This window comes from Sinocyclocheilus grahami, unplaced genomic scaffold, assembly GCF_001515645.1.
Source record: "Sinocyclocheilus grahami isolate Dianchi unplaced genomic scaffold, SAMN03320097.WGS_v1.1 scaffold397.1, whole genome shotgun sequence".
In the NCBI taxonomy this organism is placed as follows: Eukaryota; Metazoa; Chordata; class Actinopteri; order Cypriniformes; family Cyprinidae; genus Sinocyclocheilus; species Sinocyclocheilus grahami.
Window position 1 is genome coordinate 77,679 of NW_015505576.1, and position 26,099 is coordinate 103,777.

At 35.5% G+C, this 26,099-nt stretch overlaps 2 protein-coding genes across 2 annotated transcripts in view; one reads left to right on the forward strand and one right to left on the reverse strand.

Annotated features, from left to right (window-relative positions):
• The window catches only part of LOC107550361 (trifunctional enzyme subunit alpha, mitochondrial-like), an 18,004-nt gene extending 10,084 nt beyond the window's left edge, over nucleotides 1–7,920 (reverse strand). The window contains exons 1-6 of the mRNA XM_016231622.1: nucleotides 7,868–7,920; nucleotides 4,154–4,159; nucleotides 3,746–3,792; nucleotides 3,591–3,661; nucleotides 2,959–3,092; nucleotides 2,721–2,859 (exon numbers count right to left, since the gene is read on the reverse strand). Coding sequence (XP_016087108.1) covers nucleotides 2,721–2,859; nucleotides 2,959–3,092; nucleotides 3,591–3,661; nucleotides 3,746–3,792; nucleotides 4,154–4,159; nucleotides 7,868–7,914 — 444 coding nt within the window. The 5' untranslated portion in view covers nucleotides 7,915–7,920. The remainder of the gene's footprint in view (nucleotides 1–2,720; nucleotides 2,860–2,958; nucleotides 3,093–3,590; nucleotides 3,662–3,745; nucleotides 3,793–4,153; nucleotides 4,160–7,867) is intronic.
• A 204-nt stretch (nucleotides 7,921–8,124) lies between these two features.
• Nucleotides 8,125–19,321, forward strand: LOC107550362 (trifunctional enzyme subunit beta, mitochondrial-like). Its single transcript, XM_016231623.1, has 13 exons — nucleotides 8,125–8,214; nucleotides 10,759–10,835; nucleotides 10,959–11,000; nucleotides 11,208–11,298; nucleotides 11,617–11,661; nucleotides 11,761–11,860; nucleotides 12,813–12,900; nucleotides 13,017–13,204; nucleotides 14,037–14,217; nucleotides 16,554–16,675; nucleotides 16,795–16,874; nucleotides 19,028–19,075; nucleotides 19,258–19,321. Exons 2-13 carry the CDS (start codon nucleotides 10,769–10,771, stop codon nucleotides 19,319–19,321), a joined length of 1,116 nt encoding a protein of 371 aa, XP_016087109.1. The 5' UTR covers nucleotides 8,125–8,214; nucleotides 10,759–10,768.
• Nucleotides 19,322–26,099: the final 6,778 nt, after the last annotated feature.

Consider the following 26,099-nt stretch of genomic DNA (forward strand, 5'->3'; position numbering starts at 1 on the left):
TTAGACGGGTATAAAAAAAGCTTAGTTTACCACGACAGCGGTCACGTGAAGGCCTCCTCGTGTGAAGACCGAAGAGTGTAAAGACCATCGACTATACTGTGCGACTCCACCGGGTAGGGACACCGGCAAGGGATAAGTATCGCTTTTTATTTCTCCTCTTTCCTACTACTTGTTTCACTTCTGTTTCAGTTTTTATAACCATTTCTTACTATGTGTAAGTAAGTTGTTGTTTTTTAGCATGTAAGAGTTATTTTTTAGGATTACTGATAAATTACTGTCATTTGATTTGTATTATTTGTTATTTATTTTAATTTTAGTTAAATTATGTCTGAATTTATTATGTCTGTATAGGTCTTTTATTAAGTTTTTAGTTTTATTTAATTTTAGTTATTTTAATACTTCAACAAACTATATATATATATATACATTGTATATGTATGTGTGTGTGGTTGTACATTCATATGTAGTTTTTGGTGTTTGGCTTAGTGTTATGTTAGAATCATTATTATACTCTTATACCTTTTGTTCTTTAATATTTTGAATTCTTTTTAGCTTTATTTTTTAGTTTTTCATTTAAATGTTAAGTTTTGAAATTTTGTTGTATGCATTTGTCATTTTTATTTAATCTCTTTATTTTTAAAATGTGTATAAGTAGTATTTATAAAGTTTTAGCTTTTAGTTTTAGATCTGTTTTTAGTTGTTTTAATACTTAATTGCTACTTTAATACTTTACTCATTTGTAAGTTGCTTTAGATAAAAGCGTCTAATAAATGACTAAATAAAATAAATAAATCATGTGGAAAATAATAATAATATGTGTTTTTTGAACCCTAAACCACATAAACACATTGCATTACACCAAATACACAACATAATGTTCTTTTTAGCAGCATCATATGACCCTTTTAACAAACTCCTAATTACTGCTTATTGATATTAAGTAAGGTAGTTGTTGTAGTAGTAGTGTTTAGGTATTGGGTCGGGTTAAGGGATCTAGAATATGGTCATGCATAAACAGCCAATATGCTAGTAAAATGCATGCTAATAAGAAACTACTTAATAGTCATTAAAAATGATAAAACCTTTTTATTATTTACTTTAACTAAAAGTGTGTCCAGCTGAATTAATTTAGTATTTTGTTAGACGGGTATAAAAAAAGCTTAGTTTACCACGACAGCGGTCACGTGAAGGCCTCCTCGTGTGAAGACCGAAGAGTGTAAAGACCATCGACTATACTGTGCGACTCCACCGGGTAGGGACACCGGCAAGGGATAAGTATCGCTTTTTATTTCTCCTCTTTCCTACTACTTGTTTCACTTCTGTTTCAGTTTTTATAACCATTTCTTACTATGTGTAAGTAAGTTGTTGTTTTTTAGCATGTAAGAGTTATTTTTTAGGATTACTGATAAATTACTGTCATTTGATTTGTATTATTTGTATTTGTTATTTATTTACATTTTGTCTGAATTTATTATGTCTGTATAGGTCTTTTATTAAGTTTTTAGTTTTATTTAATTTTAGTTATTTTAATACTTCAACAAACTATATATACATTGTATATGTATGTGTGTGTGGTTGTACATTCATATGTAGTTTTTGGTGTTTGGCTTAGTGTTATGTTAGAATCATTATTATACTCTTATACCTTTTGTTCTTTAATATTTTGAATTCTTTTTAGCTTTATTTTTTAGTTTTTCATTTAAATGTTAAGTTTTGAAATTTTGTTGTATGCATTTGTCATTTTTATTTAATCTCTTTATTTTTAAAATGTGTATAAGTAGTATTTATAAAGTTTTAGCTTTTAGTTTTAGATCTGTTTTTAGTTGTTTTAATACTTAATTGCTACTTTAATACTTTAATTGCTTCTGTTGTCCTCATTTGTAAGTTGCTTTAGATAAAAGCGTCTAATAAATGACTAAATAAAATAAATAAATCATGTGGAAAATAATAATAATATGTGTTTTTTGAACCCTAAACCACATAAACACATTGCATTACACCAAATACACAACATAATGTTCTTTTTAGCAGCATCATATGACCCTTTTAACAAACTCCTAATTACTGCTTATTGATATTAAGTAAGGTAGTTGTTGTAGTAGTAGTGTTTAGGTATTGGGTCGGGTTAAGGGATCTAGAATATGGTCATGCATAAACAGCCAATATGCTAGTAAAATGCATGCTAATAAGAAACTACTTAATAGTCATTAAAAATGATAAAACCTTTTTATTATTTACTTTAACTATTTATACACTTTTTTAGTATTATTTATATATTATATTTATTAATATTTTAAATTAGCTTTTATTTTTAGTTTTTCAGACTTCATTTTAATTTAATTTCTTAGTGATTTATCGATTTTTATTATTTTTCAGGGTTTTGCATATTGCATATTTTGCATATTTCTATTTACCTTTAATTCAGTTTTAGTTGCATTAATTTTAGTACGTCAACTTAAACTTATTTCTGCTAGTTGCCAAGGTGACATTTATACGTTTCTTTATAAGTTTTTTTAAGATTAAGTTTTTAATTTATATTTTATTTTTTTATGTATGCTTTCTTTCAATCACTGAAAAATGTTAATAGTTTTAGTTAACAGTAACATCACTGCTTTTCACAGCTGAAAAGGGATTTAATGATGAATTAAAAACAAATTAAAATAAATGTATTATTAAATAATAAAAGTGAATAATTAAAAATAACATGATCATGTGCTGACCTCCAGTCCGCCGCCCAGACAGGAGCCGTTAATAGCAGCCACAACAGGGATGGGTGATTTCTCAATCTGGTCAAATATCTTCTGTCCTTCCTGTGAAAGTGATGTCACTTCCTCTGCTGTCTTGCAGGCCTGAATCATACTGAAAGACAGAGATGATGATAAACGTGAGTCTGTATAAATGGTCTAGCAATCTGCACGTGTGTGTGTGTGTGTGTGTGTGCGCGAGTGTGTGTGGTACTTGATGTCAGCTCCTGCGATGAAGCATCCTGGTTTTCTGGAGATGAGGACGGCGCTCTTTACTGCTGAATTCCCCCAAATCTCATTCATCACCTCCACCATCTCTGCCTGCATGTGCTTGGACAGAGTATTCACCTACAACACACACAAATTACATTTAATATCTATTTAAAAGTTTGGGGATGGTAAAAAAAAGTATTTTATACTCACCAAGGCTGCATTTATTTGATCAAAAATACAGTAAAAACAGTAATATAATGAAATATTTTTTTATTTTTAAAAATTGACTTTTTATTTGAATATATTTTAAAATGTAATTTATTTCTGATCAAAGCTGAATTTTCAGCATCATTACGCCAGTTTTCAGTGTCACATGATCCTTCAGAAATCATTCTAATATGCTGATTTGCTGCTTAAGAAACATTTCTGATTATTATCAATTTTGAAAACAGCTGTGCTGCTTCATATTCTTGTGGAAAAGGGATACATTTTTGGTAACATTATGAATGTCTTTACTGTCACTTGTGATTAATTTAAAGCATCTTTGCTGAATAAAAGTATGTATTTAAACTTTTAAATCAATAAACATTGACATTATTACATCAAAGTAATCAAGAGAAGAACAGAACACACCTTTGAGGTCGGATCATTGATTCGAACCACAGCAACATTATCCTTGACCTCATAACTGACATGAGTGCGAGCTGCAGACAGAGAGAGACAAAGAAGTGCTTAAAAAGAAAACATTAAACATGTCTCTATTCATCAATTCTGTCTTTTATAGTTACCTAGCACAGCTGATGATACGGAGAGACTTCTCTGTCCATGACCTTTGACCCAAAACAAAAATAAACACGATCACACCCGTCTAAAGTTCCATGTGAACATTTAATGACAAAGTCATATGTGACCCTGGACCACAAAAGCAGTCTTAAGTCGCTGGGGTATATTTGTAACAATAGCCAAAAATACACTGTATGGGTCAAAGTTATTGATTTTTCTTTTATGCCAAAAATCAGGATATTAAGTAAAGATCATGTTCCATGAAGATATTTTGTACATTTCCTACAGTAAATATATCAAAACTTAATTTTTCGATTAGTAATATGCATTGCTAAGAACTTCATTTGGACCACTTTAAAGATGATTTTCTCAATATTTAGATTTTTTTGCACCCTCAGATTCCAGATTTTCAAATAGTTGTATCTCGGCCAAATATTGTCCGATCCTAACAAACCATACATCAATGGAAAGCTTATTTATTCAGTGTTCAGATGGTGTATAAATCTCAGTTTTGAAAAATTGACCCTTGACTGGTTTTGTGCTCCAGGGTCACATATAGTCCTTCATCCACAGAGGTTACTTTTATCAAAGTAATACTTATGAATATTGTAATTCACAAGCCTGGTTTGTGTTTATGACAGAACAAGCGATTTATTCACTCTTAATCTGTATCTTATCTTACAAAATGCTGCTGTAAATACAAAATAATCCAAGTTAATAATAAACATAACCTGTGTTATGCTAATAATAAGCTATGCCTTTCAGCCTAAACTGACTGTAATCAATATTTATTGATTCTATTACAGTATAAATGATAAGATCGATATGTTGTACACCACACAGCAGTCTTAATATAATATACTTTATTAAATATGGGATCTCTATTGAAATTAATGTAACAGGTGACATGGTGACCTTTGGCCCAGAATCCTGTCGTCATTGGAGACACGCATGACCTCCGCCCCAGTTCCTGCATACAACCCCACCTGTCACATTCACATGACCAAACGCATGCCGCATGTGAGTACACATGTCTGCATGTGTCCAATAAGAGGTCAGCAGGTCACAGGAAGTTAATATAATACTAAAGAAATAATAGACTTACAACAAACACTGAACAAATACACATCAATCTTCATGGAATATTATTATTGTAATATTGTTGTTAGGACTAAACAGGTTTTGAAGGCTTCCATTAATCAGATTATTGACTAATGATGCTAATATAACTGTAACGGAGCCGATGAGACGAGAGGCATGCGGATCCATATGCAAGCTTTTATTTACAGAAAGGGTCAACACAGGCAAGAGTCGGACACCAGCAAACAGATATGTAGAGGGCAAGACAAAAAAGGAATCCAAAACAAGCAATAATCCAATCGAGGTGCAAACACAGTCCGAATCAGCAAGGCAAAGGGTAAATCCAAGACAGGCTATAGACTTCAGGGCAGGCAGAAATCAGACAGGACGAGATAACTGGCTAGGATCAAGACACGGGAAAACAGACTATGAACAAGGTTAGACTCATGAACTTGGAAGGGCTCCATAAAGTAGCTATCCCTAGGTGAGCGATAAATGCTGAACAATACTCGGTGTTGAATGGTGGTGTGAGACTGATTTATATAGTGTGTGTTACTGGTAGCAGCTGTGTGTGATTGGTTTCGGGTGAGCTTGTGATTAGTGCAATGGAGCATGGGAAATGTAGTCCAGGGTGATGTGTAACAGTCTGTGTGGTGTGAGAGTCAATATAAAGGGAGGGCGACCTCTGGTGGCAAGCAGACGGAAGTTCATGGACAGGATTGTGACAATAATATAATAAGTAATGAACAATTTTTTCAATATATAAAATGAAAAAAACAACAACATATGGGTCAAAGACAAAAAGAGGGTTTTAAGCATCAGAAAAATAAAAGTGTAATACTAATAATAATTATAATTAATAATAAATAATTTAGTTTTTTCCTCATATATTAGAATGTATCATGTTTAATTTTACGAAACTTCTACTTCAGCTTATATTGCAGGCAATCAACTGGCCACCAATTTCAAACACTGAGCTTGACCAGTAAAGTTAATCACAATTATTCACAACATCTATTTATTTTTTAAGAAATCTAACTATAAAAGTGTTTTTTGGCATTTCACTGAAAATCACCATGAAAAGGTTAAATTATCAAATATTTAAGAGCAATAACCTCACTTTTATTGCTGTCTTCCAGGTGCCATCTGATGATGTCACAGACTGCTGAATGACTATCAGTTTTTTATGATTTCAGAATGGCTTGAATGGATTTCAGAATGGGGGCCGGAGCCAGAGCCCCGGCCCCCATCATGTGCACCTTCTACAGAGGCACCATCGAGAGCATCCTGACCAGCTGCATCACTGTGTGGTATGGCGCCTGCAACGCGTCCTGCCGCAAGACACTTCAACGCATAGTGAGAGCAGCTGAGAAGATCGTTGGTGCCTCTCTCCCCTCCCTTCAGGACATCTACAACACCCGTCTCACCCGCAAAGCCCTCTGCATTGCAGGTGATCCCACCCACCCGACACACAGCTTCTTCAGTCTGCTGCCATCAGGGAGGAGACTGCGGAGTCTCCAGGCCAGGACCAGCAGACTGAAGGACAGCTTCATCCATCAAGCTGTCAGGAAGCTGAACTCCCTCCCGACCTTGCCCCCCCTCCCCTCTTTTGCCCCACACACCACTGAACTCTGATCCTCTGATGGACTCTCCCACTCCCCCCCTCCCAAATACACACACTCTGTCACTTCAATCAGTCGAAATAAGCTCTTTTGCACTACAAATCATTGTTTTTTGCACTACAATCATTATATCTGCACTGTTGTTTACTTTAATGGTTTGCACTCTATCTGCCATATGCCTTGTGCTTTATATATATATATATATATATTTTTTTTTTTACATTTTACCTTATTTGTATATTTGTATAGTTGTATTTTGTATTTAATCTGTACCTATCTGTATTTATGTTATCTGTATGCACCAAGGGTCTGAGAGTAACGCAATTTCAATTCTCTGTGTGTATGTGCTGTACATGTGGAAGAATTGACAATAAAGCAGACTTGACTTGACTTGTTACACTGAATGATCTCTGATAAACTGCATTTTCGGGGACAAAAGTCCCCTGGTTATTTAAATGCTTAAAAATAATCAATAAGACATAGTCCATTTAATATAACACAGTCAACACTTATTTGAAAATGCCACGGAAAAAATGTTTTTTTTAAACTTGGTATCTTATTTAACGATGTAATGTCAAAATCAAAGTCCGGACCATAACGCTGAATGACAATTTTACATTTTGGAACATTATTTCCCCCATATTTTGACTTTTTTATTTTTCCACAAAAGTTATTTGAAATATGAAAGTAAACACTTCACATATTTTTATGTATTTAAAATGATTTTTGTAAATTTAATTGGATGGGGACACCAAAATGTGATGTCTTGTCTTTGACCCATATATATATATATATATATGGGTCAAAGACAAGACATGTGCATATATAATATATATATATATATGTATGTGCTAAGTGTTTTACGGGGGTAAAGCTCTACAGTACATATTCTGTAGAAGAATATGAGAAACAGTAATTTACCGTGCTAGCCATAGTTTCCTGCTAAGTACCATAGTAACTTTTACTGTTGAAACTGTTTGTCCATATTTAGATTTTTGCATCATGTTTTGACCCAGTAGACAAAATCAGTGTACAGTAAACTATGCCAACTTGGCATTAAATTTAATTGTAAACAAAAACAAAATAAAGCAAATGACAAGAAGTCTCTTACACTGTTAAAAGTAAAAAAATATATATATTTTAATGATTTTACAGTCACCACATCCGTAAAACCTGTAGTATTTTGGATACTATAGTTGCCACTGGACCTGTATTACTAGTAATTGTATATTATTAATCATGTATTATGATTAAATAGGTATTATCACACCTGTACTGACTCACCTGAACTGTCAAAATTAGGTGAAAGTTCATTCATGCAGGTCACCTCGTTCAAACTCTATAATCTCACTCAAAGGCGGATATACATGTACAGTATAATTCAATAAAATATATATGTACACTAAGTACATATTTATGAATAAGTTTATACCTGTGCAGCGCCGCGTCAACAGGAATCTCGCGCTCGACATCCTTCTCAAAACTTCACTGGCAGCTCGAGCTCGGGCAGCCAACTTAGCGCCTTTAAATAAAACCATCTCATCTCACTTTTAATGTATATAATAAACTTGCATATCTTTTTATATATGTATGCATGTGTATTAACGTTAACAAAATGCCACTTTTTATTATATAAAGTAAGCTTTTTTCCGCTCAGGCAGTGATTCGGGTTGCCAGGGGCGCGGGGTCCTGCGGTTCGTGCACTGCTGTAGTCATTAGACAGACGCGAGACACCAAACATCACACTCGCTCAACATTCACATCAATAACAGGTACAAATATGATTTATGCGTTTATTTTAGAGCACACACTGTGTTTATAGGATGAATTCTGATGAATATCCTAAACAGTGTTATTCGACATGCGGAAGAATGAACCCGTCTGCTCGTTCTAGTGTGTTAAAGTGTTATTTTTATGTCTCATATCATGATCGGTGTTGTTTTATAATGATGTCATGATCGCAAGTTGCTGCTTAAATGTTTATAATGCCTTTATATATTTGTCCTTGAAGTAGGTGAAGGGTCACACACACACACACACACACACACACACACACACACACACACACAGACAGACACACACACACACACACACACACACAGACAGACAGACAGACAGACACACACACACACACACAGACAGACAGACACACACACGCACACACAGACAGACACACAGACACAGACACAGACACACACACACACACACACACACACACAGACAGACAGACAGACAGACAGACAGTCTGGTCAGCTATCCTTGTGGGGACTCTCCATAGGCGTAATGGTTTTTATACTGTACATACCATATATTCTATTGCCCTACACCTAAACCTACCCCTTACAGGAAACTTTCTGCATTTTTAGATTTTCAAAAAACTTCATTCTGTATGATTTATAAGCTTTTGTACCTGTGGGGACCACAACTTAGGTCCCCACCGTGACACGAGTCCCCATGAGTCTGTGTGTAGTCAGGTTTAAGTCCCCACCAGGATATATAAACCAGTACACACATACACAGTCTGGTCAGCTATCCTTGTGGGGACTCTCTTCTTCTTCTTCTTCTTGGCTTTTAACGGCAGCTGACAACCAGCGTAATTGTGGGGACTCTCCATAGGCGTAATGGTTTTTATACTGTACAAACTGTGTTTTCTATTGCCTTATACCAACCCTACACCTAAACCTACCCCTTACAGGAAACTTTCTGCATTTTTAATTTCTCAAAAAAACTTATTCTGTATGATTTATAAGCTTTTGTACCCGTGGGGACCTCAATTTAGGTCCCCATGAGTCTGTGTGTATTCAGGTTTAAGTCCCCACCAGGATATATAAACACACACACACACACACACACACACACACACACACACACCAGATCAGTGTCAGACATACCTATGCTAATGTATTATCATTACTGTCACATACTTAACATATTAATGTCAAATATGGATAGCAGTTCGATAGCATTTGAAAACTTTAGCAACGCCTTTAAAATGTTTGAATGCCGTGGCATTGATGCAGAATATCGAAGCAAGTGTCAGTTATTTCAAAGAAATATTGAGGGTTTTAAATGATACAACAGTAGATATGATTGTGAAGACGAAGACAATCAGTATTGTGTGACTGTTTGTTTGTGGTAAGTGGAGCATGTTGATCGTTAATGTGATGAAATACACATGTGCTTTCTATGCAAAGACACCTTCATACATCCACTGAAAATCACCAAAACACCAGCTGATTCAGAGACTTTGAGCAGCATTTGAGTGCAAATAGCACTTCGTTTTGATACACATTATACGATTATAAACATTTTAAAACGGTTTATAATCGTATAATACTGTCCTGCGCATTTTATTTTATTACCTATATTTATATAGAATTTTCTTTGTGTTTGTATTCTATAATAATTGCACTGTCCATGGAGCGGACCTGACTTGAACCTGACTGCTGGTTATATATTCTCTATATAACCGTGTATGTGACGAATAAAAACCTTGAATCTTATTCGTCAATTGGAAGATGATTCAGTGATGTGTAATTGTTTTAAGTGGTCTTAGTTTGTTTTTGTTTTGTAAATTTGTGATGAAACTGATTGTATTGCTGCTCATTTTGTCCAGGAGACTCCTGTGAAAGAGATTTTTAATCTCAGAGAGGCTATCCTGGTTAAATAAATAATCAAATTTGTAACATATTTAACAGTTTTGAAGGCCATGTACATGATATGAATATCTCATACACTCCAGGTCAGAGTCAAATATAAATATATTTTATTATACAACAATTACATCACTGTGTGTTAACAGTATGTTCAGTAGGATATGCTTAACTAATTTCTGCCAAGTTTGTTATTAATATATATTTTTTTTTTATGAGAACTAAAATAATTAAACTTTATTCCTTTAGCTGTTACAAATATTAAATAGTAGCATGTCAAAAAACAAATGATGAGACCTATTTATTTTTGTACCAATTCATTTTTCACGTAGGGCCTCGTAAGTTTGGACAGCTTTTTCCCCTTAATAAATGAAATCATCATTTAAAAACTGCATTTTGTATTTACTTGCATTATCTATGTGTAATATTAAAATTAGTTTGATGATCTGAATCTTTTAAGTGTGACAAATATGCAAAAAATAAAAAAAAAACAGTCACCACTGTATATATATATATATATAGAGAGAGAGAGAGAGAGAGCAAGCATAATTGTCTAATAAAGAGACTATTGTCATTATGGGATTATGAGTGCACCTGCTTTGTTAGACTGAAATAATGGGTAGTTTTGAATAATCATTCACACTTTTGGATTAACTCTTCCAGATAATCAAAGATGGCGTCTATGTTGTTGACTTCACTGAGGAGCAGCCCTTTGACATCTGTGCAGGCTGCTCAGTTCGGTAAGGCATCCCGGGTCTCAGCAGAGCTAAATAACACTTCACGTTATGCAATGTGCACTAAACATTTAAAGTAATTATCAATAATTAGAGCTGTATGAGTAACTGCGTTCTCTTTCTCTCCAGCTGCTCGTTCTCTCAGCACATCTGTTCATCTGCAAGCTCAAGGTAACATTTCAGGTGTAATGCTTACCAATAATCAGTCCAGTTACGATCTATTTTGCTATATTCTGCAAAGGTCCTCACACTAAATAAAAGAAATACAAAATTGTATGTTGATTTAGAGTATAAAAAAATTCACATTCCATTTTCACAATACAACTGTAAATATTTTTGTTGATCTTTTTCTTTCTGTCGTGTTTTCTAATCACACAGCAAAGAGCAAAAAGTCTCTAGCCACACCAGGAGTGAAGAACATCGTTCTAGTTGATGGCGTCCGAACTCCTTTCCTCCAGTCTGGCACCATGTAAGTGAGAATGTGTTTTGGTTCAGATGAGCATGAAGTCAGAGATGTGGCCTGACAAGTTGCACACATTACTTACTGTATGTGAAATTCACATCATACTTTGTGAATTGAAATAAAAACGTTTAAATCGTTTAAATAAAACACTAGTTTGTAAGGTGCAGAAAGGAATAGAATTAAATGAATAGTTCACCCAAAAATGAAAATATCCTGAAAATTTACTCTCAGGCCATCTAAGATGTAGACGAGTTTGTTTCTTCATCAGATTTACCTTGCTGAAATCATTCTTTGTGTCTTTGCTCTCTCTGTCTTTGTTATTAGATACGCTAATTTGATGCCCCACGATCTGGCGAGAGCTGCATTACAGTATGTCACCACACTCACACACATACATATAAAGATTCACTCATCACTATAAGGTTCAGGACTAACTGTCTGGCCGTTTTTTTTTTTTCTTTTTCCCAGAGGTCTGCTGAACAGAACCGGTCTCCCTAAAGATGCTGTTGATTATATCGTCTATGGAACTGTTATTCAGGAAGTGAAGACCAGTAATGTGGCCAGAGAGGTCAGTCTGTCCTCTGTCTAGTCTGTGATCATTTCTAAAATAGAATTTGGATATTGAAGCTATTTTTAGTTACTGGCTGGTGAGTTTGATCAAAGTTGGAGCTAAACTCAGCAGGAAAGTGGACCTTGAGGGCCAGAGTTGAGAAGCCCTGTCCACAGAGCATCACTGCAGTGACAGTGTTTGTTTATGAATTGGGTACAGCACATACTATGCATTCAAACAAAAAGCAAACTCATTCAGAGCATAAATTAAAAAAATTTAAATAAAAGGATTAAATATGTAAATATTTAAAAAGCTACTTTACTATTCCTGTAACTTTTTTTCTGTTCTAATGATGTTTTAGTGGCCATGAAAAATTATTTAGCTTTTTATATGTGTGTGTGTATGCATCAAACCCATGACCATATTTAATTACATAAATGATGTGCATTATTTCGTATAGGATATATATTTATTTTATTTTTTATAAATATATATTTTATTTTTCCTGAGTAATTTTATGTTTGTGACAAACTATTACTACAAGCTATTATAGTTTTTATAAATATTTGTAATTGGTTTTTATTTTTATATTTTCCAGTTTTCATTTTAATTTGAGTAAAATTTGAGTAATTTTTTGTGTTTTTGTTATTTTTATTAGTTTTTTAAAATTATTGTAGTTTTTATTTTAGATTGTTATTTTAGTGCATACAATTAAATTAAATGGAAATAAATTAATAAAAAGAAGAAAAAAGTTATATATATATATATATATTATTTGATTTCAGTTAACTTTTATTTCAAGTAACTAAATTTTTAAAAATTGTTTTAGTTTAGTTAACTATAATAACTCTGGTCCCATCATCAGCGAAAGACTATTTCTTAGAAACGTTACATTTGCTGCTTGGTTTCTGATCATAAAATTAGTTTGGATGTTCATTTAGAAAAAATTATTTTGAATGTTTTCTTGTAGGCGGCTCTTGGTGCTGGATTCTCAGATAAGACTCCTGCTCACACAGTGACTATGGCGTGTATTTCCTCCAACCAAGCGATGACCACAGGTACTGACACACCTTTTGGTGACGGTAGATTGTAATTGAATTAAAACTGAACCTGAAGGCAGGTTTCAGAAGATTGTTAAATGGACTGAACTATTGATTGTTAATTTGTTTTCTAGCTGTCGGTTTGATCGCTGCCGGTCAGTGTGATGCCGTCGTCGCCGGTGGAGTCGAGTTTATGTCTGACGTTCCCATTCGTCACAGCCGCAAGATGAGGAAGACGATGCTGTCACTCAACAAAGCAAAAACCCTCGGGGCTCGACTCTCTCTGCTGGGCTCCATCCGCCTTTCTCACCTCGCACCTGAGGTACTACATCACCCATAATACACCTCACATATCACCCCCAGCACACCTCAGTTTGAATGTCTAGGTACCCAAATCACAGAATACAAATTCCCCATAGTGTATTTGTCACTCCAAATTACATTATTAAAGCCATCTTTGTGCAAAGGGACCCACGTCATATTTAGAAAACAGAATATTTTGGAGAAATAGAGAACACCCTGCCGAGGTATGCAACATCATATCAATTATGCATTTTGTTTCTACATTGTAAAAATAATAATAATAAATCTACTTTCAAATTTGTATTATATTATTAATATTTTATTATTACACAGATATTTTACATGTTTTTAGATAATAACTATATTGTTGTTATTTATTATTATTATTACTATTATTTACAAAGATAATTAGCAAACAGCTGGAAATTATACATGAGACATCTATAACATCTAATAGTTATAGCTATAAAAAGCATAAACACTTTATATATCAGCATATTTATATATATATATATATAAAATACAAATATAAAAATAGCTGGAAATTATACTGGAAGCAACCATACATTTTAAACGGCTATAAATTTATAAACATTTTTGCTGGAAAATCTGACATACAGTATATGACACAACATTACTGATTTTTTGTCATTCTCAACCCATTCTTACTGCTATCAAGACGAATGTCTGATCAGATATTATAGCCCTTTATTACATCTGATTTATAAAATGTCATATATCACTAGAACATCTATATTTCAGTGTTTTAGTCTGTCTAAATACAGTCTGTAAGGTATTGTTGGGTTCACTTAATTTAAAGCTCTTAAATGTCTCTCTGCACGTGTGTGTAGCTGCCAGCTGTGGCCGAGTTCTCCACGGCCGAGACAATGGGTCACTCCGCGGACCGTCTGGCGGCTGCATTCGGTGTGTCGCGTTTAGAGCAGGATGAATTTGCTCTGCGATCTCACATGCTAGCAAAGAAAGCTCAAGACAGCGGGCTGCTCAGTGATGTCATCAGCTTTAAAGTGCCAGGTGAACAATTAACACAACTACAGCAGCACTTGCCACAACATTTCAGCCTCTGCCAGAAAGACGATTCAGACCATTTTTCTTTATCTTTATTTTTATATCTTACAATTTGGAATTTCATCTCAAAATTGTGATTTTATTTCTCGAAATTCAGATTTTATTTTTTTCAGAATTGTGATTTTATAGCTAACATTAATAGTTTAGAGTTTATATTTCACAATTCGGACTTTTTTGACTGAAAAAAGCAGATTTGTGGGGAAAAAGGCAGAATACTTTTTTTTTTTTTTTAAACATGTTAACTTTTTTCTCTGCCATGGAAACGAAAAAAATATATATAATAATAATTTAAAAAATATATATATGTGTGTGTGTGTGTGTGTGTGTATAATTGCGACTTATCATCTCACAATTCAGATTTTATTTTTTTTTCTGAAAAAAGGCAGAATTTCCTTCTCACAATTCTAAGTTTAGATTGCATAATTCTGTTTTCATAAAAAATAAAATTATTGGGACCATTCTTATCAGAATGGCGAGTTTATGTCTCACAATTTTGAGTTTGTATCTCGCAATTCTGACTTTTCTGACTGAACATCATATCAATTATGCATTTTGTTTCTACATTGTAAAAATAATAATAATAAATCTACTTTCAAATTTGTATTATATTATTAATATTTTATTATTACACAGATATTTTACATGTTTTTAGATAATAACTATATTGTTGTTATTTATTATTATTATTACTATTATTTACAAAGATAATTAGCAAACAGCTGGAAATTATACATGAGACATCTATAACATCTAATAGTTATAGCTATAAAAAGCATAAACACTTTATATATCAGCATATTTATATATATATATATATAAAATACAAATATAAAAATAGCTGGAAATTATACTGGAAGCAACCATACATTTTAAACGGCTATAAATTTATAAACATTTTTGCTGGAAAATCTGACATACAGTATATGACACAACATTACTGATTTTTTGTCATTCTCAACCCATTCTTACTGCTATCAAGACGAATGTCTGATCAGATATTATAGCCCTTTATTACATCTGATTTATAAAATGTCATATATCACTAGAACATCTATATTTCAGTGTTTTAGTCTGTCTAAATACAGTCTGTAAGGTATTGTTGGGTTCACTTAATTTAAAGCTCTTAAATGTCTCTCTGCACGTGTGTGTAGCTGCCAGCTGTGGCCGAGTTCTCCACGGCCGAGACAATGGGTCACTCCGCGGACCGTCTGGCGGCTGCATTCGGTGTGTCGCGTTTAGAGCAGGATGAATTTGCTCTGCGATCTCACATGCTAGCAAAGAAAGCTCAAGACAGCGGGCTGCTCAGTGATGTCATCAGCTTTAAAGTGCCAGGTGAACAATTAACACAACTACAGCAGCACTTGCCACAACATTTCAGCCTCTGCCAGAAAGACGATTCAGACCATTTTTCTTTATCTTTATTTTTATATCTTACAATTTGGAATTTCATCTCAAAATTGTGATTTTATTTCTCGAAATTCAGATTTTATTTTTTTCAGAATTGTGATTTTATAGCTAACATTAATAGTTTAGAGTTTATATTTCACAATTCGGACTTTTTTGACTGAAAAAAGCAGATTTGTGGGGAAAAAGGCAGAATACTTTTTTTTTTTTTTTTAAACATGTTAACTTTTTTCTCTGCCATGGAAACGAAAAAAATATATATAATAATAATTTAAAAAAAATATATATGTGTGTGTGTGTGTGTGTGTGTGTGTGTGTGTATAATTGCGACTTATCATCTCACAATTCAGATTTTATTTTTTTTTCTGAAAAAAGGCAGAATTTCCTTCTCACAATTCTAAGTTTAGATTGCATAATTCTGTTTTCATAAAAAATAAAATTATTGGGACCATTCTTATCAGAATGGCGAGTTTATGTCTCACAATTTTGAGTTTGTATCTCGCAATTCTGACTTTTCTGACTGAAAGAAAGGCAGAATTGTGAGATATAAACTTGAAATTGTGAGGGGGGGAAAAGTCAGAATTGTGAGAGTTTAATAACCTTAGAATTTAATAACCTTTTTTCCTTTTTATCCCATGGTGGAAACAAGTTTCCATACTTGTTAGTTATTTTTATTAATTCTGCTTGCAGGCAATTTATGGAAGCGCAGTAAGCATATGAAATGAGACTTATTTTATTAACACTTCTGAGGACACTTTCACACCCAAGTCTGTTTGGACCAAGCGACAGTATAAGTTTGCATTTTGTCAAGCGTAACACTTTGATTTTTGAGCAGTTCAGATTGTTGTTTAAATGTTGTGAGGATGTGTTTGTCACAGGGAAGGATATTGTGTCTAAAGACAATGGGATCCGTCCTTCCACCATGGAACAAATGGCCAAACTGAAACCCGCCTTCATCAAGCCTCACGGCACAGTGACGGCCGCAAACTCCTCCTTCCTGGTCAGTTCATCTGAGTTTCTGGTTTAATCCAACTTGCTTTTACCAGCCCTTTAATTTAAGGGATATCTGTCAGATTTGTCATGAGCTCTTTCCCTTTGTGTGTGTGTTTGTTCACTCAGACTGATGGAGCGTCTGCAGTTTTGATCATGTCAGAGGAGAAAGCTCTTGCGATGGGTTACAAGCCTAAAGCGTATCTCAGGTACAAAACAAAAATAATGCCTTACATAAAAAAACTACCAGACGCAGCATCTCACTGACAACATCATCTGTGTTTTCCTAAACAATTTAGCTGATCTGTCAAAATTTACCCACTAATCAAATGTATTTATTGAGTTTAAACTGCAAAAATGGCTCAGAAATACTATCTGAAAACCAAATATGTGTTCAGAAACGTGTGTGAAAGTGTATAATTGTAACGTCAGTGTTTATTCTTTTAAGGGAAATCAAATTGTTGAAATTGTTATAGGATAAAATATTTTAACATTGAAAAGAGATGCAATTTACTTTTAAGTAAATGTAATTGTTGAATAATTTGAAATGATAGTGAAGTCTTTCCATTTTCCTGTTAAACAAGCTCAGTTTCCTGCAGCTGTAGGTGTCATGGGTTTATAGTGTCCCGACTCACCATTTATAAAGCATTGATTTATTATTGCTAAAGGTGACAACAACAAAAAACGCCTATATATTTGCTGAATGAAATCCAATACTTGTTTCTTATTAATTTTGGGAGTTCTAATTTCCAAAAATGGGGGCTGTTTTGCTGGAGCATGTCACACTTTCACATAAAATATGATGCATTTCATAGCATTTTTGCCTTCAACAACCATTTGTAAGGTGAAGAAGTCTTGTATTAACCCTTAATCACCAGAAAAACATGATTCCTGTCTTCCTCTGAATCTGTATGAATGATTCTGAAGACATTATTTTATGCTTATCCTGATTTTTAAGGATATATATAATTATAGGCAGCGACTGAAGAAAATGCATGGCCCAGATGTTGTCTGCTACATCTTTGGGTGTTTTACTACATCCAAACAGAAACAGAAAATTGCAGATTTTGTGGGGGAAAAGAGCTCATTTATTTATAAATGTGTTTATGTGAAGTTACTTGACATTAAATGGAGTATTTGAACATATTTTCCACTTCTTTGCAGATTGTAAGTTACATTAAACATTTTGAATAATTTTAAATTGAAAAGTGTTTATTTGAGTTTTTAATTTAATGCAATCATTTTGAAAAGCATTTGACTGCTCTTGTTATTTTGATGAGTGATCAATATATCATTTGAAAAGAAAAACATTTATTGATATTTTTGAACTCTGCTTTATAAAATTGGGCAATATTTTTGGAAATGAGCAGAATTTTTTTTTCACGATGTAAGGCTGTGAAATAATTGGTTGAAAATCTTGCTTCTGTCTATTGATGAGCCATAGCAATGTTGATGATATCGATGATAATGAAAGCTCATGTACACTGTTTCTCTGTTTTCTCAGGTTGGTGCTCCTCCGATGGAGAAGTTTAACTCATGGGGAGGTTCTCTGTCTCTTGGACATCCGTTTGCGGCCACCGGCTGTAGACTGGTGACCACCGTCGCCCACAGACTGCAGAAGGAGGGTGGTCAGTACGGTTTGGTGGCAGCGTGTGCCGCTGGAGGACAGGTGTGTGACTGTACAAAACCAACAAAGCACTTGCACACGTGGAAATATCCTCATAACCCTCTCTTGTATGTGTGTTGCAGGGTCATGCTATGGTGATCGAAGCTTATCCTCAGTAACCTTCGTACTTCCACAGACTGTAACACATTGCACACGCACACAAATGGATTCTGTAAATACTAACGTGCCGTAATGCCTTGAAATGCTCATTATCTATTCATTATCTGGAGGTTCTTGGTTTTGAAATGATGCTTGGGACATGGATGTAAATGTTAACGTAGCTTTACTTGAGAAGGTGTTAAAGGAACACTCCACTATTTTTTTAAAAAACCCAGGAGGGCTTGATTCATGATTCTCCATAGTGCCCTTGAGCAAGATGCTAAACCTCAGGATACTCCAAGGGGCTTTGAGAGATAATAAATATACTAGATGTATATTCTAGTAAATCATCAACTAAACAAAGCATAATTACAAAAACTAGGTTTTAATGAAGAAAATATGAGTTGGATTTGCCATACAAAACTCACCATTTATAAAGCATTGATTTATTATTGCTAAAGGTGACAACAACAAAAAACGCCTATATATTTGCTGAATGAAATCCAATACTTGTTTCTTACTAATTACAGACATCATTTCTTCAGCACACAGCGGCTCATGCTGCTGTTGATATTATGTCTGTGTTTTTACCTTCAGAGATTTTGTGTACGTGTCTCAAGACCCAAAAGACCAGCTGCTTCTCGGGTGAGTTCCTGCCTCCTTTATTCTCTCTTTCTCTTTCAGGCCTGTGAGGTTTTGTGCTGTGGGTTTTGTTATTGCTGTGGGTTTGTTGTGTTGTGGCGTGTGAGTTTCTGACTGACATTCATATAGCAAAAAATGACTCTTTGGTTTAGATTTATTTTCTGTTCTCTTTTTACATGCTACAGCTTCTTTATCTCCTTTGATATAAAGATAGAGATTCTTAATAGAGACAGACTAATAATCAGTTAAGTGAGTATGTTGTACCAATATTGACACTGTTATACTTTTAATTCTCCTTTGGTTCTTGCGCATTATAGATCATTGAATCTGATTAGACCGTTAGCATCTCTCTCAAAAATTTCAAAAAGTTTCGATATTTTTCCTATTTAAAACTTGACTCTTCTGTAGTTACATCGTGTACTAAGACCGACGGAAAATGAAAAGTTGCGATTTTCTAGGCCGATATGGCTAGGAACTATACTTTCATTCCGGCGTAATAATCAAGGAACTTTGCTGCCGTACCATGGGTGCAGCAGGCGCAATGATATTACGCAGCGCCTGAAAATAGTCCCCAGCACGCTCCCTGTGCAAGCGTGTGGTAACGTTGGTTATGTTGACGGAAGTTAGCCTATTTTCAGGCGCTGCGTAATATGACTCTTCTGTAGTCAGAAGACTTCTGTAGACTCTTCTACTATACTCTCATTCCGGCGTAATAATCAAGGAACTTTGCTGCCGTACCATGTGTGCAGCAGGCGCAATGATATTACGCAGCGCCTGAAAATAGTCCCCAGCACGCTCCCTGTGCAAGCAGGTGGTCATGTTGGTTATGTTGACAAAAGTAAGCCTATTTTCAGGCGCTGCGTAATATCATTGCGCCTGCTGCACCCATGGTACGGCAGCAAAGTTCCTTGATTATTACGCCGGAATGAAAGTATAGTTCCTAGCCATATCGGCCTAGAAAATCGCAACTTTTCATTTTCCGTCGGTCTTAGTACACGATGTAACTACAGAAGAGTCAAGTTTTAAATAGGAAAAATATCGAAACTCTTTGGTCATTTTTGAGCGAGATGCTAACGGTCTAATCAGATTCAATGATCTATGCTAAGCTACAGCTAAAAGTGCTACCGCCAGACCCGGAGATCGGCTGAATGGATTCGAAAACGGTAAAACTCAACTGTTTAGCTCTAGAGGAGTTGGAAAATGAGCCTATTTTCAAAAATAGTGGAGTGTTCCTTTAAGGAAAAGATCAGAAGATGCTCTGCAAGTTAAATATATTTGGTCTGCTAAATATAGCACTTAAAACAGGCCAGATAGATTCTTACACATATTGGAGAAGGGTACAATTGACTTTTTTTTATTTTGAAATCTTTAGTTCTAGATTTTTTTGTCCCAATTCTAAGCATTCTAATCTCCAGATAATGCTTCATTTTATCTGTGAAGTTTAACAGCTGGATCTCCTCTCATTGATTTTGTGTCTTACAGCAATATTAGCTGTTGTTTAGTTCTTAAGGATTGGATTGTAAGATTGACTGCTTCTGTATTAACCATAAAGACAAAGGTAATGCACGTACACATACATGTGCCTCAGATTCAAGCAGGAGAACCTCTGGAGAACTCTGTGATCGCCTTCTCCGTTTTCTAGCCGTTTGTACAAATAAACATGATTTGAAATCGCCAGTTATGCTCACGTCTTTCTATGAAATGCCTTTTGTCATACATTGTGTTCCTCGGTAATAATTTATGGTATAATTCCACAAAATCTGAGCTTTTTCCATTTTGAATAAGTGATTTTTTTTTTAAAAATAAATAATAAGTCAGTTTATTAAAAATTGTATCTTTTTATTTATTTATTTATTTTTTGGTAAAGTCTTTTTTAGTACAATTTAAAAAATTTTATTATACCCTTGTAATATAGCTATTTACATATATGAACTTTATATGCTGCTAAACAGCTCTGTATTTTGTATTTTTAGTTCTATTTTTGAGGCACTTTTTCTACATGAATATAAAATAATACATTTGATTTTTTAGTAGTAATGTTATTGTAATGAAACAAGAGGTAATAAGGTAGCCCTCAGTCATAAGCAGAATAAAAGGCGCTCCAGCGACGATTGCCTCATATCACGCGCAGCGTTTCGTCACGTGCAGCGCAAGTTTTGCGCACATTCATAAGCGGAGCGCTGTTTACCGAGTGTGTAATTGTATTCATATGAAGCACCCACAGGATGATCCTGCTCCGCCGAGAATCCCTTGGTGTGTAAATAGCAGCGTTTCAACTCCTCAGAAGATGAACTACAAATATCTCCGTTGGACTGAAGCGCAACGGCGTCACGATCCCATGTGAAGGCGACACGGTGCCGTTTCATCCCCCCTTCACGACGCAAGCTGTTTCCCCTCAAATTGCTCGTTTGCCATCATTTCACATTGCGTAAAATGTCGGCATCATTAAATTATTTTTAAACGAATTAATTCCAATATTCTTCCAAACGAGCGTCACGCCTCTAGCCTACTTCTATATTTGCGTATTAATGTTGTTATTTGTGCAGAAAAGTTTTTGGGAGCGCTTCAGAGAGTGAGGTGGAGAAAAAAAAATATGTTTTTATCCAGATGCAAAACGGAGTAAAATGTAAATAGCGGTTGCGTGTCGTTTTTTTTTTTGTTTTAACCTTCAAACGTCGTGAAGCCGCGAGACGGGCGCCGCAGCGTGCGCTTTGATCAGCCGCGCGCCTTTTATGCAGTTTGACTTCAGTATGCGCGCGGTGCTGTCGGTACAAATCTGCCTCACGCTCCTCACCGCGTTAAACGGAGAGATGGAGGTGAGAGAGAGAGAGAGACAGGTGGAGGGAGACACTTTAATCTCGTGCTTCTGCTCGCGCTCGCACCTGCAGAGGAGCGCGTGCGGCCCCCGCGCCCGGTTACCGGTTACCGGCTGCCGCTGCGAGGCCAAAACAACAAACACAGGCTGTGAAGAAAATGTAACATTTAAAAAGCCTCCCGCTCAGGCTCTTGGGAACCGAAGGTAATCGTTTATATAGGATAAATCTGTATTCTAAACTCTCCCGTTAGTAAACTGGCAGAGAATATAAAGAGAATTGTTAAGCGCAGATGTTGATTTTGTAGTCTAATCATATTTAGTTTGCATTTGTTTTGGGAGGGTTTCAACAATAAGTACCATAGTTTTCTGTCAAGTAACTTGGAGTCGACTACGATGTAAACAAACACCAACTCAACTCAATTTTTATTTGAAAAAACTTTTAAAATCTTTCAAATGGACCAAAGTGCTGTCCATGAGTAAACATAATACTAAAATACATGCAAACATAAAATAACACCAAGGCATAACATCAAGAAAAACATGCAGCCAATCAGTTCTCCGAGACCTAATTAAACGCAGAAAGCTTGATCAAATAAGTAGGTCTTCAAGTCATTTTTAAAAATCTCCATGCTAGCCGAGGATTTTATAGAAAATGGTAACACCAAGATACATGAAAGTATAAAACAGTAATTATATATATATATATTCACAGCCTGGCTACAGTGTGTGAATTATTCAGAAAAGTAATTTTAAGTGTTTTTTTCCCCAGTCATTCCTTGAGGTTTGTCTCAGGCAACCCAATGAGCCTTTTGGCGCTTCTAGTACAATTATTTTTAAGTTTTTATGACATTGTGAAAGTTGTTGCTAGTTCTAACAGAAATACTTCACTTCATTTATTGTTGTTATTATAACCTGCTGATAACCTCCTATAATGTTATTATAACCTACTATAATAACCTGTTATTATAACCTAACTCTTTCTGCAAGATTTTTAAAGTTATTTTTTTGTTTTTGTTTTTAGCACACACTTGATTTTAATATAACTTTTGTGGTTACTGAAACATTTGAAAATTATGTGTGTGTATATATATATATATATATAGCCTATATGGTATATATATATGCTATTTATGTGTATTGTTTGCAAAAAGATGTTTAGTTTTAACACCCACCAACTTGTTTTGACTTTCTTTGCAGGGATTTGAGTCTTAAATGGACGGATCTTTTGTTTAACAAGATCAGTTAGTGTGTACTCAGATCAGTTTGTTATCCTAATCAGTTTTTTATTACACTTAAATGAGGATAGGAATCCAAGATCAGCACTTTCTTTCACACTCAACTCGCTCAATTGGTTTATTTGTATCTTCCCAGACTATTAGTATAAGATCAGCTCCTTATTGTCAACATAATTATTATAACTAGGCAGGGGGGGGTTTGTTTAGAAGCAATGTTTGGATTTGGATTTTCTGGTCAAATCTGCACCGAAACTGCAACAAATTTCCTCAGATTCAGTTTACTGTTCAGATTTCACCTGTAAGCTTCACTAGGCTCAACCTGGATACTGATGAACTTCCTATAGTCGTTAAAAATCTATTTTTGCTGTTTCTGACAGCATTTACAGTACTATTATCATATTAATATTGTTTATACCAATTTACAAAATCTGTGACATGTACTGCGTCTCATGCAGATTTATTTGCAGTCAATGTGCATTTTATCCAGAAGTAGTCGGTTTCTATGTTTGACATACCACGGTGTTTTGCGCATTGTTTCGTTTTGCTCTTACTTTGGAACTTCCTGTCTTTGGCATGTTTGCCTTAAACACCCCAGAGAGGGAATAAACGATTTTTTTCCCCGACTCTAATTTGTGAATAGCATCGATCGCGGCTGGCAGGAGATATGCCGGTGGATTCATACAGAGCGAAGGATTTATTTCATTTTTAACAGGGCGCTGACACAATTCTCATTACCGGACAAAAATCATTAGCAGCTCCACAGCTACATTCAGACAAATCGAGTAACTGTTAATTTTTGCCATGGGATCCGTGTGTCTGTGTGAGAGAGAGCGAGAGAGAGAGAAAGTGAAAAGGGGGAGTTGGATCTGGTGTGAAAAAAAATATAATAAATTAAAATGGACGACATGAATTGAGCGCCGAATGTCAAACACTGTCAACAAGATGGCTCTCTGTCACGGGGAGAATTTGAGACATTAACAGCTTCTGTCATTCTGCTGACAAAATGGTAGCAGAGATTTCCCAGGGTGCCGAGATGACTGCTGGCGTTTGTCAACAAGCCGCTGTCAGCGCGGAGAGAGAGAAAGAGCGAGCGGGAGAGAGAAGGCATACACAGTGTCACTGACAGCTTCCACACCAACATCCCATGAGTCCTAGCCACCCAGAAAGAGTGCGAGGGGAGAAAGACAAGAACGGATGGAGGAGGAGAAGAGGGAGAGATAGATGGATGGATGGATAGAAGGAGGGGTGCAGGTCTCTGGTCCACCTTTCATATAAAATTGCAGGAGGAAAATGAGCTGTCACTCCAATTCCCAGGATGCTTTGCTGTTTAGCATAAGTGCGCTGTGTGGGCTGCTGTCGGACAGACTGACTCAGAGAGATAATTAACTAAAGCTGCAGTTTTCCTCCTCTCCTCTCCCTCCCTCCGCCAGACGCCTTCTCCAGCACTCATCTGCATTTTTGCCAGAGGCGAGCGGTTAGCACAGGAGCCGGGTGGAGAGAGGGTAAGAAGCCAATTAGTCAGGTGGATGGATGAATGATTGACAGCAGGCTGCTACCTGAGTCCCACTCTACATTAATGCCGCTGTGCTCGGCTCGGCCTCAAACACACTCCCGTTCCTGTGCATGTGCAGGCCCGAGATCGTCCTGCGCCGCCGTGGCTTTGTGCACTTCCCATCTTGTCTGTCTTACTCTCACTGAAACCCTTTGTGGCGAGTCCGAGTCTTCTTTTGTACCTTCCCCTCTCTCCTCCGCCCTCGATGGAGAGCGAAACGGCGTCGTGGCTACTTTAAGCATTTCCCCGAATCTGTTTGTAGGCATCGTTTAGGATGCCAAGGGCCGTATAACAATCACGTGTGTGTGTGTATGGTTTGCGCCTGTGATCTCATGACCGATTCAACACAATGAGATGTCTCTCAACAATATGAACTCTTAAATAATAATTCTTATTCTTTAATAGGTCAGATGTACTCTTTTGGTCTGAATTCACGTCGAGATTGAATCCTGGTGCGAGCGTAAACTTTCACTGAACCGCAGACGTCCTGCGGAGTTCGGTGAGATATGATAAATCATATTGTGTCTATGGCTCTACCCTTTCCAGAGATCATTTCAGCCACATCTGTGTCAGACGACTTCAGTCTGGTTAGAATGAAAATAAAAGATCTGTATAGGCTCTTATAAAAAAGGTACAAAATCTAGTATATTTAAGTACTAATATGTACACTTTAAGTAATACTGTGTACCTTGAAGATACTTATATACACCCTGTAGTGGTAAAAAAAAAAAAAAAAAAAGGTACCACCCCAGTGACAGCTTTTGTACCTTTTGTGTGTAGGAACTGGCACAAATGAAAACAACAGTCCATGTAATAGGTTGTGCTGTCTTAAGGCCCTATGCCACGTCTTATTTTTGGCTTTTTAAATAGCTGCATTTACATGCAACCATATGATCTGTTAATCGGATTAATTAGTAATCAGATTAATGACTCATTCGGATTGAAAAGCCTTCATGTAAACGATCCAACTGAGCTCGATCCAAGTTAAATTTCAATCGGATTTAAAGGGGCAGTGTAGACCTGAAATAATCCAATCAATAAGAAAGGGGAAAAAAGCATGTAAATGCTTGAATCTGACTATTTTCTCAATCGGATTAAAAAAAAACCTTGCACACATGCACAGTAATGTGTATGTTTATATGCAATTTACATCTTACGAACATGTGTATGTTCATTTACTTCTTACATAAAACGAGCTGGTTGGCAGAGGAGATTAAATATTTATAAAAAATTTGCTAAAAAAGCTCTTCTGACATATGTGACAGTTTTCCTTAAAGATATGTCATCCGGTGACATTATTACGGTGGCTTTCTCCAGTACTGAACACGGCGACAAGGCGCTGCACATGCGCTGAGTTTTGTTCAGAATGCATGTAATGCCCATGTAAACGAATATTTGAAACGGATTGCAAAGTTTAGGGTTCAT

What these genes read in the sequence shown, in the direction of transcription:
- LOC107550362 (XM_016231623.1), top strand. Translation starts at nt 10,769, where the DNA reads ATGGCGTCTATGTTGTTGACTTCACTGAGGAGCAGCCCTTTGACATCT. An exon ending in TGTTCATCTGCAAGCTCAAG is followed by an intron (nt 11,001 to 11,207) that starts GTAACATTTCAG and finishes CTAATCACACAG; the next exon opens with CAAAGAGCAAAAAGTCTCTA. An exon ending in AAGCCTAAAGCGTATCTCAG is followed by an intron (nt 16,875 to 19,027) that starts GTACAAAACAAA and finishes TTTTACCTTCAG; the next exon opens with AGATTTTGTGTACGTGTCTC.